The 15,937-nt window shown below is 45.6% G+C and overlaps 1 protein-coding gene across 1 annotated transcript in view; it reads left to right on the top strand.

Annotated features, from left to right (window-relative positions):
• Nucleotides 1–12,368, top strand: part of LOC141271517 (microtubule-associated serine/threonine-protein kinase 3-like) — a 45,913-nt gene extending 33,545 nt beyond the window's left edge. Inside the window, exons 2-16 of the mRNA XM_073681576.1 lie at nucleotides 2,937–3,038; nucleotides 3,190–3,259; nucleotides 3,837–3,904; nucleotides 4,426–4,511; nucleotides 5,343–5,551; nucleotides 7,938–8,076; nucleotides 8,166–8,298; nucleotides 9,603–9,768; nucleotides 9,875–9,973; nucleotides 10,219–10,341; nucleotides 10,487–10,596; nucleotides 10,693–10,784; nucleotides 11,183–11,256; nucleotides 11,736–11,828; nucleotides 12,062–12,368. Of these exons, the coding sequence (XP_073537677.1) occupies nucleotides 5,398–5,551; nucleotides 7,938–8,076; nucleotides 8,166–8,298; nucleotides 9,603–9,768; nucleotides 9,875–9,973; nucleotides 10,219–10,341; nucleotides 10,487–10,596; nucleotides 10,693–10,784; nucleotides 11,183–11,256; nucleotides 11,736–11,828; nucleotides 12,062–12,159 (1,281 nt within the window). The 5' untranslated portion in view covers nucleotides 2,937–3,038; nucleotides 3,190–3,259; nucleotides 3,837–3,904; nucleotides 4,426–4,511; nucleotides 5,343–5,397 and the 3' untranslated portion in view covers nucleotides 12,160–12,368. The remainder of the gene's footprint in view (nucleotides 1–2,936; nucleotides 3,039–3,189; nucleotides 3,260–3,836; nucleotides 3,905–4,425; nucleotides 4,512–5,342; nucleotides 5,552–7,937; nucleotides 8,077–8,165; nucleotides 8,299–9,602; nucleotides 9,769–9,874; nucleotides 9,974–10,218; nucleotides 10,342–10,486; nucleotides 10,597–10,692; nucleotides 10,785–11,182; nucleotides 11,257–11,735; nucleotides 11,829–12,061) is intronic.
• The last annotated feature ends 3,569 nt before the right edge of the window (nucleotides 12,369–15,937 follow it).

Raw genomic sequence — 15,937 nt, 5'->3', positions numbered from 1 at the left:
TTCAAAAATCCGCAGCATGTCAATTAATTTTGCGTTTCCGCAAGCAGAATTGCCTTTGTCCAATGCATAAAAAACGCAAGGCAAATCCGCATGTGGAAAACGCGTGATAAACGCGCGAAAAATGCGCGATAAACGCGTGCGGAATTCCGCATGCGTTTTTCCGGGAGAGGACTTGCAGAAATGAAGCAGAAATTTTCTGCTTCATTTATGCAACGTGGGCACATAGCCTTACACTGCACTTTAAAGTACAAGCTTAGTGAATGAGATTTCTGAAGTCTCATTCACATGCTGCGTTTCTTTTCTAGTGTTTTTTGAATTCTGCAGCTTGTCAATCCTTTTAGGGCCGTTGCAGCGTTTTTCACCAATTCAAATGAATGAAAAAAAAACACAATTAAAAACACAGCAAAAACGTGCGGATTTTACTCAATGTTTTTCCTGCCACCACTTTGGTTTTTGGTGCACAAAAAAATGCTGCAAAAATGCAATGTGTGAACATACCCTTATACTGGTTGTGTTCTAATTGGAAATAAAAGAGAACGGTCATCATAACATGGAGATGGATTTTATTTTATGGAGTTTCCACTGTACACATTGCTAGGCAGCATCTGTTTGTGCAGAGTCGCCTCTTGAAGATTCTATCACAAGATTCCATCATGACATCACTGGTGATGCTCGCCCATTATGACATCACAGCTCACAGTCACTACTTCTACAATGTACACAGGGTAACGGGTGCCATTTTGGCTCCATAGCTAGTTACTGAGCGCACTTACAGTTTCTCACTATGGCCGGATTTTTTCTGGATAATATTCAGGTACAAGCACTATGGGGTATTCTTATCAACAATCGCCCTAACATTGTGCTTCTACCACCCGATGGCGTCCTCAGCTTCACTCACCGGCTGGTGGTGCAGCTAGTAAGGAACTGCCTGACCAAATACCAACAAGGTCATCTAACCTCAGAGTATGTGACGGATTTACTTCATAACATCAGGACATTACTACAGCAGGTAAATGGCGGACGCTCCGCAAAAAACTTCTCCATATAGATAACTAGATATTGAACCCGTTCTACACCCTGGTGACAAGCATTTTTATTGGTACATTTCCGGCGCCATTATTTTTTAAGACACTGTGTCTGTGAATTCACACATAGAGTGTCTTCAATAAAATGGCGCCGGATAGCGTAGTATGTCCACACACAAATCCAAATAGCCTCCCCATGTCCAGCAGGAGACCCCCATAGCCTCCCCACGTCGAGCAGGAGACCCCTACAGCCTACCCACGTCCAGCAGGAGACCCTCATAGCCTCCCCACGTCAAGAAGGAGACCCCATAGCTTCCTCACATCAAGCAGGAGGCCCCCATAGCCTCCCCACATCCAGCAGGACACCCCCATAGCCTCCTGACGTCCAGCAGGAGACCCCCATTGCCTCCCCATGTCCAGCAGGAGACCCCCATAGCCTCCTCACATCCAGCAGGAGAGCCCCATAGCCTCAATGTGTCTAGCAGGAGACCACCATAGCCTCCCCACGTCCAGCAGGAGACTCCCATAGTATCCCAACGTTCAGCAGGAGACCCCCATAGCCTCTATGCGTCAAAGCAAAAGACCCACATAGCCTCCCCACGTCCAGCAGGAGACCCCCATAGCCTCCCCACGTCGAGTAGGAGACTCCCATAGCATCCCCACATCCAGCAGGGGACCTCGATAGCCTCTTCACGTCCAGCAGGAGACTCCCATAGCCAACCCACGTCCAGCAGGAGACTCCCATAATATCCCAACGTTCAGCAGGAGACCCCCATAGCCTCTATGCGTCAAAGCAAAAGACCCACATAGCCTCCCCACGTCCAGCAGGAGACCCCCATAGCCTCCCCACGTCGAGTAGGAGACTCCCATAGCATCCCCACATCCAGCAGGAGACCACCATAGCCTCCCCACGTCCAGCAGGAAACCCCCATGCGTCGAGCAGGAGACCTGCATAGCCTCCCCACGTCCAGCAGGAGACCCCAATAGCCTCCGCATGTACAGCAAGAGACCTCCATAGCCTCCCCACACCCAGCAGGAGACCCCCATAGCCTCCCCACATCCAGCAGGACACCTTCATAGGCTCCCCATGTCCAGCAGGAGACCTCCATTACCTCCCCGCATCCAGCAGGAAAATCCCATAGCCTCCCCACTTCTAACAGGAGACCCCCATAGCCTCCGCACGTATAGTAAGACACCCCCATAGCCTCCCCATGTCCAGCAGGAGACCCCCATAGCCTCCCCATATCCAGCAGGACACCTCCATAGCCTCCCCATGTCCAGCAGGAGACCCCAATAGCCTCCCCACATCCAGCAGGAGACCCCCATAGCCTCCGCACATACAGTAAGACACCCTCATAGCCTCCCCATGTCCAGCAGGAGCCCCCATAACCTCCCCGCATCCAGCAGGACACCTCCATAGCCTCCCCATGTCCAGCAGGAGACCCCCATAGCCTCCCCACATCCAGCAGGAGACCTCTATAGCCTCCCCACATCCAGCAGGAGACCTCATAGCCTCCCCACATCCAGCAGGAGACCTCCATAGCCTCCCCACTTTTAGTAGGAGACCCCCATAGCTGCGGTGAAATGACGCATACCTCTATCTCTGGCACCACACTCCTCCTCCATCCCCGTCCTCCTCCCGGTCTGGATGTGTTCTTCTGTCTGTGGCCACATTGTGCAGGTACAGTGCGCTTGCGCAGTCTATAGAGGCTTCGGAAAGAAGGGCCCATCCCTGGTTATATTATAGATAATGGTGGGATAGAAGTTTCTTTCCTCCAATATAAAACACGATGAGTCCCCAGAGTTATTGTATCTGCAGAGAGGAGCAAATGTCACATACAATGGCGGCCTCCTCCATTGTGACCTTTCTCATCTCAAAATTTTCCTGTTTGTTTCTTTTCCTCTTTTTAGGCTGAAGAAAGATCTCAATATGGAGATTTGGCTTTTATTAAAGACCTGGCCGAAAAAGTCCTGTGTGTACTGGAGCGTCCGGCTCGCTCATTGGAACGCCTGGTAAGGAGCCATCATCTTCTCTATCACACGTCTGATTTGTACAGTTACAATTGGCTGCATCTGTAAATGCAGGTTTAGTCCTTCCTGATTTATGTATGGGATGATTTAGTGTAAGGTTCCACATGTTAATTCTATATATTATATCTATCAGGAAACAGCAGAAGGCGACACCAAAGACGAGCAAAATCTAATCCCGGGACTGAACAGTGATCTGACTACAGGTAAGCCGATCACCCGACCTCCTACAAGAAATATCCAGATATTATAGAGAACAGGGAATAATGTGACATTTACTCTGTATATTCTGTGTAATGGGAGCCTCTCAGCACATTTTAGCATATTGTGGTATGACTGTACTGGCCATTTTCCTCTAATAATTTTTTGCAGAAATCCAATGTCTCAGTCAAGGGAAATCTAATGTAGAAGCCGTATACAAATCAGCATGGAAGTGCACTGGGGGCGTGGAAGAAGATGTCTGAGTACAGTGACACGCCCCCAGTGCACTTCCAGGCTAATTTACATATTTCTCCCATGCTTCAGCTCTCTTATCATCACTCACATGTACAGCGAGGGTGGGGGGGTTCCTCATTCATGTGATGATTGGGGGAGTCCTCCATCATTTCCATTACATTTATTCATGGATACGCCGTACGTTCTCATATTTGGAATCCCTATATAATGAGTATTAATCCCATTTACAGACATCTTGTCATTTCTGAGTTATATTGTTGTAATATATATGTAGGATTAATATTGTCTAATACATTTTATTTCTTCATCATGTTTTCACTCTTTTAGAAACAACTGTGTTGGCGGATGCTGACAGTAGAATCTGTGAGATCCCGGAGATCCAAGAATCTGACGGTGTAAGTATCATGGAGAGAGATGTCGGTGTATCACCAGATTATGGGGTGTGAATGACACGTCCAGTATTATCCCCCATATAACCATGGATGTCTCTATTCTAAGAGGAGATTACACTATTGTGTTAGATAATAGCATTTATATTAAATAGAATCTGTCACCAGGTTTTTGCTATCCCATCTGAGAGCAGCATGATGTAGAGGCAGAGACCCTGATTCCAGCGATGTATCGATTACTTTACTGGGTGCAGCAGTTGTGATAAAATCACTAATTTTTCTGCTCTGAATGCTGAGCTCTGTATAACCCCGCCCACACCCCTGATTGGCTGCTTTCTGTGTGCACTGTGTATAGGCAGAAAGCTCAGCGGTGGAGGCGGGGTTATACAGAGCAATAGGACTACATGGCACAAGACATCAGATCAGTGCACATCAGCTGGGACATAATATAGGAGGGAGACGTTTTTGCATCTGGAGCTTTTTTCAGCATCTTCTATATCTTCATATCATTTCTTATTCTTTTATAGAGCGTGATCAAATCATTGACCCCGTCAAGACAGCCGCATGAGAGCGACTATGAGACATCCAAACTGATCAGCAGTGGAAATTTTGGGTGAGTTTTCTGTTGGCATAATCCACATTTCTCAGGGTTCCCAATGACAATGCTCCAGACTCTGTGCTCTGCCCTTCAGTGTTATCATGGGGAAATTATATGATCTGTAAGAAAACAAACTGTTAAAGAAAGGGATTAAAATAGAATAATATATTACACCTGCCTGTCCTAGACCCTCATCTGTTCTTACACTGCCACCCCCATCAGAGCTTCCCGATCCTCCGCACCGGTCTTTGTTTTTTTTCGGGATCCATTAGAGAACTGATAAGAGTAATTGGCAACACATGGTCAAGTGAGGGGTGACACAAAATTTACGTCAATGACATCTGCACCCCCCACCCTCCACCATGACCATGTGAGTCTACTCACTGGTCTCAGCAACAAAGACTGGCACAGAGGACAAGTGGCTATAATGGGTTTCATTTTTTGTAACTCCTTCGCTCCCCTCCATTTATTATGTGGTTATGTCTTGGGGTATGCGGGAGCATAATTAACGTCATGTTATGGCAATTGGAGCACTTTTAATTTGGACCAACTTTTATTTGCACTGAATCGTATCTACTGGTCAAATGTAGTGAATCTGCCCAAGAATAATTTCGGTAGATTCTCTCATCTGTAATGTGACCTGGGTGAGGGCTCCGGCGGACGTGGCATTGTGGACACCTCCCATAGGTGATCTATGTAGTGATCTTTTATGGATATCTAGACATGGATTTCCAGTGACTGCCGGACTTCTAGCATTAAACATTAGTACAAAACATTATATAATGACTTCTATAGATGTTCTTGTAATAAAGATTTATTCTAACCATGGATTCTCTTTCTCTCCAGTGCCGTCTACTTAGCGCACCATAAAGACTCACACCAGATCTTTGCTTTGAAGAAAATGGCCAAGCGGAACCTGGACACGCCAAAAAGAGTGGAATGGGCCTTTCTGGAGAGGGACATCCTAACATTCGCTGATTGTCCCTTTCTGGTCTCCATGATCTGCTCCTTTCCAATGAAATCTCACCTGTGTATGGTCATGGAGTATGTAGGAGGTAGGACATGTATATTGTAGTATATTCAGCCCATGTCTGCTTACATCTTATCACCGCTTATATAATTAGGATAAATAGGATGGTTACATCCCCAAAGTGCATTTACTGTAGGTTTTCTATTACCAAGATGCCTGGAAATTCATTGATCTGTGTGCAGGGGCGCAATGGTGCCAGTGAGTCAGATCAGGCCCGGCACCGCTCGGCACTGGGCCCCATTCCACCACCTGTCATCATAATTTCAGAAACATTGTCAGAATACCGATGAAAAGAATGGTGGATAAGGGAGCCAAAGGTTCCTTAATCCACCATTCAGCCTGCGCAGATGGGTCCAAGACTCTGTGTACTGCAGGTGTAATGACGTCACAATATTGCATCTGTAGTGTGGAGTCTCAGTACCTACACTGCACAGGTGGGGCTAGTGGGGGCCATAAGACTGAGTGATGGGGCTCGTGGGGACCATAATACTGAGTGGTGGGGCTAGTAGGGGCCATAACACTGAGTGATGGGGCGGGTGGGGGCTAAAAAACTGAGTGGTGAGGCTGGTGGGGGCCATAATACTAAGTAGTGGTGGGGGCCATAATACTAAGAGGTGGGACTCGGGGGGTGGTAGTACTGAATGGTGGTGCTGGTGGGTGCCTTACTACTAAGTGGTAGGGCTGGTGGGGGCCATAACACTGAATGGTGGGGTTGGTGAGGGCCATAATACTGAGCAGTGGGGCTGGTGAGGGCGACAATACTGAGTGGTGAGGCTGGTGGGGGCCATAATACTAAGTAGTGGTGGGTTCCATAATACTGAGAGGTGGGGGTGGTGGGGGGCGGTAGTACTGAATGGTGGGGCTGGTGAGGGCCTTAATACTGAGTAGCTGAGTAGTGGGCCTTGTGGGTGCCTTACTACTAAGTGGTGGGGCTGGTGGGTGCCATAATACTGAGTAGTGAGAGTGGTGGAGGACAAAATACTGAGGATTGAGGGTTGCGTGGGCCATAATATCTGAGAGGTGGGGATGGAAGGGGCCACAATACTGAATGGTGTGCTGTGTGAGAGGCTAAATGGGACTGTAAATATCCCCATATTGAACTGGTGACTGTGCATGCCCATGCACTGAGTTGGGGTCCTCATATTGAATGGTTTGCAGTGGGGGTCCCCATTCTGTATGGGGGTCCTTATTCTGTTTGATTAGTTGTGGGGGCCATCATACTGAGTGGGCAGTTGTGGAGGCCATTATATTGTCTGAGGGGCTGTGGGGGCCATTATATTAAGTAGTGGGGGGGCTGTGGGCGCCATTATACTGAGTAGGGGGCTGGTGAGGGCGACAACACTGAGTGGTGATGCTGGTGGGGGCCATAATACTATGTAGTGGTGGGTTCCATAATACTGAGAGGTGGGGCTGGTGGGGGCGGTAGTACTGAATGGTGGGGCTGGAGAGGGCCTTAATACTGAGTAGCTGAGTAGTGGGCCTTGTGGGTGCCTTACTACTAAGTGGTGGGGCTGGTGGGCGCCATAATACTGAGTAGTGAGATTGGTGGAGGACATAATACTGAGGATTGAGGGTTGCGGGGGCCATAATATCTGAGAGGTGGGGATGGAAGGGGCCACAATACTGAATGGTGTGCTGTGTGAGAGGCTAAATGGGACTGTAAATATCCCCATATTGAACTGGTGACTGTGCATGCCCATGCACTGAGTTGGGGTCCTCATATTGAATGGTTTGCAGTGGGGGTCCCCATTCTGTATGGGGGTCCTTATTCTGTTTGATTAGTTGTGGGGGCCATCATACTGAGTGGGCAGTTGTGGAGGCCATTATATTGTCTGAGGGGCTGTGGGGGCCATTATATTAAGTAGTGGGGGGGCTGTGGGCGCCATTATACTGAGTAGGGGGCTGTGACTGGCCTCATACTGAGTGGGGACATTATAGACAGGTGCTACACTATATCTATAAGGTGAAACTGGATTAAGATTTCACTGTGGGGATATCTAACTCAGTGTGTGGGTGGGGGCATTTTTGGGAGCATCATACACTAAAATGGCCATAAAAGGTGTATTGCTGTTGAGAACATCGATTGACTTCAATAAGGGTTCTTTTGAAGGGGCGTGCAATTAGAACTTTTGCTATGGGGCCCTTAGATTTCTCTGTACGCCACTGTCTGTGTGATCTCCCTGTAAGTCCGCACTGAGCATGTCAGTATCTCCAGCTGTAGACGAGATGTGACATCACTTCATGTTATTACTTACATGGACGACATTTCTCCATTGATTCAGACTAATATTATTATACATTATATCTGTATATATTCTATCCTATCCCAATGTCTCCGCTCACTTCCCATTATACATCATGGTGATCTGCTGTATAAACCACTCACCGGTCATATTTCCTTTCTTCTATAGGTGGCGACTGTGAGACCCTCCTAAGCACCAGGGGTCCTCTATCTGTCCCCTTGGCCCGCTTATACTTTGGAGAAGCGGTTCTTGCTGTGGAATACCTCCATAGCTACGGTGTGGTGCACAGAGACCTGAAGCCGGATAAGTAAGTGCCCCTCGTAGTATAATAAAGGGGGGAAGTTATCATTTATTATCATACGGTCTGTGAGGCTAAAACCATCTTCTCTTTCACAGCCTCCTGATTACATCTGCTGGACACATAAAAGTTACCGATTTTGGGCTTTCAAAAGTTGGTGTCATGATACCAAAAACCAACATCTACAAGGAATTAGCGGAGGACATCACCAGGGAGTTCCTGGACCGTGAGGTGGGTAACACTTACAGGAATTTAGCTTCTTTACAAATCTCCAAGAATCAAAGCAAAACAAAGAAAACCCCTTAATATAACTTTTAATAGATACATTTAAAAGCACCCATATCAATATATAAAGACAAAATGCATAAAATGTGGCGGCACCAGTATTCTCCGATAGGGGTGTATCTATCTCCCACATCTGTCCACTGACTCATTGTGGCTATCTCCTAATATGATCCCCTGATGAACCCCAAATTAGGAGGGGGAGAAACGTGTTGGGACAATTTACAGATAAGTCCTCTGGTTACTGCTGACTAAAATACTTTTTTGGCAACTTTTTTTGTAATTCGCACACCGGATAATGCTCTGTCCCAACATTTGGACGTGTACTGTGTAGATCAGTCCTGATTATAGATTAGCCAGGGTGGTTTTGAGGTTGTCTATATGTACCGTCTGTCCTAGACTATTATCTTCATGCTCAATGTCATTATATAGGTGACTTGTTACTACTTTGGACATATTTATGTTCCTATGTTTACCGTTAATTGAGCACACGTGCTTTTATAATATTGTTCTTGTTACCTGTAATTACCAGCACTAATGTACTTTATGTATCTATAATAGGCTTCTGAATGATGGTTTATATATCATACTGAAATGTGTATAGATTGGTGCATTTGATATCGCTATCTGTACTAGTGGAACTACATTATATCAACTTCCCTGTTTCCATATAATTGATACATTGAATATTGCCTTTTTTTCATTCAGCATGTTAGCAGCCACATGACTGTCTGCCTTTAATCATTATTTGTCTATGTGTATGTCTGTCTAGGTGTGGATAGGGTCACGGAGGGAGTGCCGATGTGGAGCGGGGGCAACAAACTGATTAGCTAGGGTGTCAACCTCCACTGACAGGCGGGATATCAGCCCATTTGGGGTCTCTAGGGCAAGCCTGCATGTCAATTATCCTACGTTTATCCCACTACCCATATATTGTACATTTTATGGATTTTGTCTTCATATATTGATATGGGTGCTTTTAAATGTAGCTATTAAAAGTTATATTTTAAGGGGTTTTCTTTGTTTTGCTTTGGTATTTGGTTAACTAATATACCCCATCTGTTCACCTGGCCTTTGGCATATGTTTTTTTTTTCTTTACAAATCTCATCACACTATTGTGTCGTCTCTACATTCTTCATTTCTAGAGAACGTTTCCTTTGATATTTTATCTTTTGTCATTGTGTTTTTATGGCGAGAACTTGTTATAATAATCATTTCATCATTCTCATCTCTTTCTTCTGTTGTTTTCCAGTTATGTGGCACCCCATATTACATCGCCCCAGAGGTCATCCTGAAAGAAGGCTATGGAAGACCTGTTGACTGGTGGTCAATGGGGATAATCCTACATGAATTTCTCACGGGATCTGTACCATTTGATGGAGATTCTGTAGCTGAGCTTTATGACAGGATTGTCATTGGTAAGTGGAATAATCCGACCATTGCTTTGATCGGTTACATTGGTTTAGGTGTTTACTTTGCTTTAGCTTACAGTCCAGTAAAGAGATTTTATTTTCTGCATAACAGGCGGCATAATTTGGGATTGTAATTCCGCTCCTACTCCCAATGCGCAGAACCTGATTACTGAGCTGCTCAGAACAAATCCTGCAGATAGACTTGGGACAGGTAAGAGATATAATACTATTAATATTACTATTAATATTCACTTATTACACTTATCACTCATGTCCATGAGAATCAACACTTCTCTATCAGCTCATCCATTCCTAGTTCTCCACACTTTGACTTTCAGTCTTCTTCCTTCATGTTGACTCAGTTAAGTCATTAATTCAGATTAAGTTAAACTGTTCAGATATGAAGTAATCTCTGACAATGTCCACATCACTTTTGTTTTCTTGTTTTTTTTATAGGAGGATCACTTGAGATCAAGAGTCATCCATTCCTGAGTGACTTAGATTTTAACAACCTTCTAAGTCAGAAGCCGGAGTACATTCCTCAGCTTGCCTCAGATGTGGACACCAGCTTATTTATCGGTAAGTAGAAGAAGACATCATCTAGACTAAGCAGCTGTTTGTCTTGTCTTTCTTAAAATGTAATAATCAGTACCCACTAATATTAGTGATAAATGATGCCTGTTTTATACTAAAAATCTCTAATAACACTTCATTACTTTTGTAGATCACTCTGAAATAGACCATTCGGTCTCAGAGGATGAGGAGGGCACCAGTGAGAACAATGAGAGCCTCGACTTCCAGAACTTTACATCATCTTCTGAAAGGCTTTCTAAAGTAAGTATGTGATCAATAAATCCAAAATATGTAAAACAAAAAAGACCTCTAAAAGTAAAAAAAAGTATTTCATATCTTGTTTTTGTCCATGTTTAGCTCTGTACCATCACTATCAGAACGATGAATGATGAGGACCAGAAGTCTCCTCCAGAGTGTACACCAGCAGCCAATACAAATATCTCAGAAATGTGAGTAGATTATGGGGTCATTACTGGGAGTTCCAGGCTGATATATGTGCACAACACAAAATATAGGACATAAATACCATAATATCAAATTCAGCGTCAATGATTAGCGGTCATTGTGCTTTTGGCTTCAGAAACCGCTGGTGATAATAGCCCATAATTGCAGCCATTCACGCGTATTAGAGCTGCTCATACTGTAGGAGAGATGTAGTATTACATGCCAGCCATTATTGGTAGTTGTTTTTCGTTCTGATCCATAGAAGGTAGATTGGAGCATAAAACCTTCCTCACTATGACTATCATATGTCCTATTAGACCCTCTAGTCGGTGTTCTTCTAGTGAGACCACCCCTTTTATTCTGCATTTACTTGTGATTTACATGTTTTTCTTCTTCCTAACAGGCAGAAAGAATCGTTTTCTGAATCTGATAGTGACAATGCTATAAACAGCTTGCCATCCTCGTCCCCATCATCAGGTATGTATATACAGCATCAAAATGAGAATTCAAGGCTCAAATATTTGGTTTTTCTGTATTAGGTCTCCTATGTTGTCCAGGTTTCATGGATCCCAATTATATTTTCCATGGGCCCATACTGTATTTCTATTTCCCTAATTTTCTCCAGGAGTTTTTTTATGGATTCTGTGAGATACGTTTTAGCATCCAGGAACTTACTTCATCATAAGCAGACATCGTCTCCTATAGTAGAATATCACTCATTAGTGATGCACCACGTGGCGGCACACAGGGCGCTTACTGCTCCATATCAGTGATACATCTAATGCCCCTCAGATTAGGTCATGAACGGTATATAGGACTTATTCTGCCCTATAATAATGTAATGCCAGATTATCAGGACTATAGGGGACAGGACTAGAACAATTCTTCTATATACAGTACACAAAGCAGATCCTATAAGAATATTTCTTTACTGAGTTTTTTTTTACTTTGATCAGAATTTCCAACTGAAGAGGAAAGAAAATCTGAAATGAATCTGAGTATAGACCAACAAAACTCAGAAAATGGGAAAAAGGGGAAAAAGAGACGAGGTAAGTGTGAGAATCATCTCCATGTTGTGTGATGTTAGTGATGAGAATAAGTCATGGGGAGCAGATGTTATCTGTCAGTGATGGGATTGTCACATGTATGATGGCTGACAATGACCCCGGACATCTGTGTGAATAAGATTCCTCTGTTGTCCGGCCGGCCACACTGACCGCACAGTAGTATCATGTAATATGGAGTCCCATCACTTACATTGTATTTATTTCTCTTCTCTTAGGTTCCATCTTCCGCCGGATCTTATCATCCTGCCGGCGTGGACTATCCAGGGCAGCTCGTGCATTTGCATGCTGTCACTGTTGCCCAAGTGTCATCTAAAAGACGGAAAAGCTCCGCATCTAGCGGAGTACAGCAGATCCACCATCACTGCTGGACCTGTAAAGAAGGACCTTCACCATCTAGCTGTGGCCTTCTAACTGTAACATCTCTACCCGGACTTGTTTCGGTAATGCCTCTGTCACCAGGCTCCGCAGTATCCATACTGCTCGCCTGACTTGGCTTTTTTTACTGATCACCTGGTATCTGACCCGGATTTCTTCCTGACTATGATTTCGTCTACTGATTCTGTCCCTGATTTTGTTCATCCCTTATCCTTCTACCCTATCCTTAATAAAAAAAAAAAATTCTATATTTATTGAGATTTTCTTGTATCTATCAAACTTCACTCCGCATTTTGCTAAGCGATAAAACCAGGGGCGTACATAGAAATCATGGGGCCCATAGCAGAAGCTCTAATTGCCCCCCCCCCCCCACATAAATAAATATTTGTGTCACAGAAGAGCAGATCTCACAACTTTCCAGCCTTTACATAGTAAATTTTCTCCTGCTAAAGTCCTAGATCCCTCTTTCATTTCCCCATAAAGTATGATGCCAACAAAAGGGCCCCCCAAACACAGTATGATACTCCCCCATGGTGCATTCCTCTACATTAGCCTCCACATGCACAGTATAATGACCCTACAGTACCCCACTTCAACTCCCAAGGCAAAGTATGGCGACACCAACACAGTATGATCCCCCAACTGTGACCACAACAGAGCCCTCCATACACTATAATGGGCTTACATACAGTATAATGGCCTGCACAAGCCCTCCAAATAGTATAATGGCCCCCCACATAGCCCTCAAAATATTACAATGGCCCCACATAGCCTTCCATATAGTATAATACGCCACTGATAATCCTATAGTATAATGTGCCCCCATAATCCTCCATATTGTATAATGAACTTTCCATGGTCCTCCATAGAATATAATTCACTCCCCACAGTCCTCCATACAGTATATTACACACCCCATAGGGTAAAATGCAGCCCCCATATAGTATAATGCACCCCACAGTCCTGCAGTATTATGGGCACCACATACTCACTGATTATTAAAATACCCTATATTTTAAATAAGCCGAACCGAGTATAAGCAGAGGCCCCTGATTTTACTACAACAAAAACTGGAGAAACGTATTGACTCGAGTGTAAGCCTAGGGTGGGAAATGCAGCAGCTAATAGTAAATTTCCCAATTCTGGTACGTATGGCACCCCTCATCCCCCAATCCTGGTACGTATGGCACCCCTCATCCCCCAATCCTGGTATGTGTGGCCTCCTCAATCCCCCAATACTGGTATGTGTGGTCTCCCCAATCCCCCAATCCTGGCATGAGTGAACTCCTCAATCTCCCAATCCTGGTATGTGTGGCTTCCTCAATCCCCCAATCCTGGTATGTGTGGCTTCCTCAATCCCCCAATCCTGGTATGCGTGGCCTCCTCAATCCCCCAATCCTGGTATGCATGGCCTCCTCAATCCCCCAATCCTGGTATGCGTGGCCCCCTCAATCCCCCAATCCTGGTATATGTGGTCCCCTCAATCCCCAAATCTTGGTATGTGTGGCCTCCCAAAACCCCCAATCCTGGTATATATGGCCCCCTCATCCCCCAATCACTGCACACATAAAAAAAATAAACACTAATACTCACCTTCCTTCCTCACCTCTGCTCCAGCGCTGCGTCCTGTCTGCTGCAGCTCATGTCGGCATCTGAGCAACGCGCATTCTGAGATCCCGAGGTGAGCTGCTGCCGGCATATTCACTCCTCTCCACGCCGGGACTATGGGCATGGAGAAGCGTGAATATGCATTCTCTTTAGTAGCATGCTCTGTCAGCAGGAGCTGTGACTCAGCGCTCCTCCGTGCCCACTACTAAAGAGAATGAGTATTCCCTCTTCTCCACGCCCATGGGAGTGGAGAAGAGGGAATATTCATGTCCCTTTAGCAGCGGGCACACGTGATAGCTGCTTCAGCGGCTACTGCGTGTGCCCCGCTCCGCCGCAACCTCCCTCCCCCCACCACTATCCACCAATACTCACCTATACAACTCGTCCCCACGCTGCTTGGGTCCCCCCGCTGCTTGGGACCCCTCGGCTCATGGACCCCCTGCAGTCACGGGCCCCATAGCAGTGGCGTTGTCTGCCGTGGTACGCCACTGGATAAAACATACATATTAACACTCCTGCTATTAAAAGCATTATAATATATATATATATATATATATATATATATATATATATATATATATATATATATATATATATATAAAAATCAGGGCTGGACTGGGATGAAAATTGAAAAAGCACGCCTGTCACACAAACCTCATCAGCCCACATACAAAATCACCACCCCTCTCCTCCCATTGAGGCACAAGGAAAAGTTCAGCAAATTTGGCTTTACTTGTTCATGCCCCTCACCACTCCATTATAAGGGATGTTTATTAAGCCACGTGTGAATGGAGCTGCAGTGCAAATGATCGACCACCGCTCCATTCACCCAGAGCTCTTCAGATACCTGGTTCTCGGAAACAGTGGGGGTCCCCACTGTTGGACTCCCAGCAATCAGAAAATTATTCCATATCCCAATGATAGAGGATAATTTCCAAACTTCAGATAATCCCTTTAAACAAGTTGTTCACAATTAATTTTTATTTAACCATAGGGTTGTAGACATAGACAATAATAAACCCATCAGTACTGACCCTCCCCAAAGCCAATGGCACCTCTTCTTCAGCAGAACAGAAGTGGCACTGTGCAGTGTATATATACAGGACAGGAGAAGTGGTACTGTGCAGTGTATATATACAGAATAGTACAGATACTGAGAATTACACCCAGTATACAGGACAGGAGAAGTGTTACTGTGCAGTGTAAATATACAGAATAGTGTAGATACTGAGAATTACATCCACTATACAGGACAGGAGAAATGGTACTGGTGCAGTGTATACATACAGAATAATACAGATACTGAGAATTACATCTGTAGCACCCTGAGGATTCGGCTGCTACAGGGGTATTGCACCTCACTCCAGAGGTGTGGTATTCCACTCCCGGGTAAGGATGGAGTGTGGAACTGAGCTTAGTAGGCTGCATGCACTACATACATCCCATTTCCGGGGGACAGAACAACGGTACTCCCACCAGTATATGTGCAGGTACGACAGCGTCTGTCCCTGGCTGGAGTGGGAGGGGGGTGGAACATCCCAGTAGTGTAGGGGCAGATAGGGGGAGTACTCTGGGTAAAGCTAGGAGCTCATTGGGTGCTAGTCACCTGGGCTCACACATAGAGGGAGTATATATGGTGGGCACCATCTTAGATCAGGGTTCAGTTCAGAGAGGAGGAGAAGCAGAGCAGAGGAGCTGAGCCAGGAGGGCTGACAGGGAGCTGTGGCTCCGGCTGGGCCCAGCTCCAGGGCCAAGCCTGCATTGAAGAGAGAGAGGAGTAAGAAGGACCCAGAGAGAAAGACAGAGGGAACCCCAAGAACCCAGAAACAGACCAGAAAGGGTGAAGGGTTGGCGGACACGGGTACCGGAACCCGAACTGGTGGAGGCCACTTATCCTCAGCCAGGAACCGGAGGTCGTGGTCAAGATTTGCCACGACCCTCACCAAATCCACCAGAAAGGCACACCAAGCATAGGGTCAGGGAACCCAGAGGAGGTTTGACCACTAAGAGACCCGAGGGAGCCGGCCAAAGGTGGATCCCTGGTGGGAACGGCCAGAGACAGAGAGAGAGAAGGGAAGCTCAGGACCACGCTCCAGAACTGCCTGGGG

The sequence above is a fragment of the Phyllobates terribilis genome, unplaced genomic scaffold (genome assembly GCF_046119375.1).
Source record: "Phyllobates terribilis strain yellow unplaced genomic scaffold, ASM4611937v1 Scaffold_5__5_contigs__length_657084704, whole genome shotgun sequence".
NCBI classification, from domain to species: domain Eukaryota; kingdom Metazoa; phylum Chordata; class Amphibia; order Anura; family Dendrobatidae; genus Phyllobates; species Phyllobates terribilis.
Note: the sequence above shows the minus strand (reverse complement) of the source record. Positions and strands in the feature narration are given on the sequence as shown.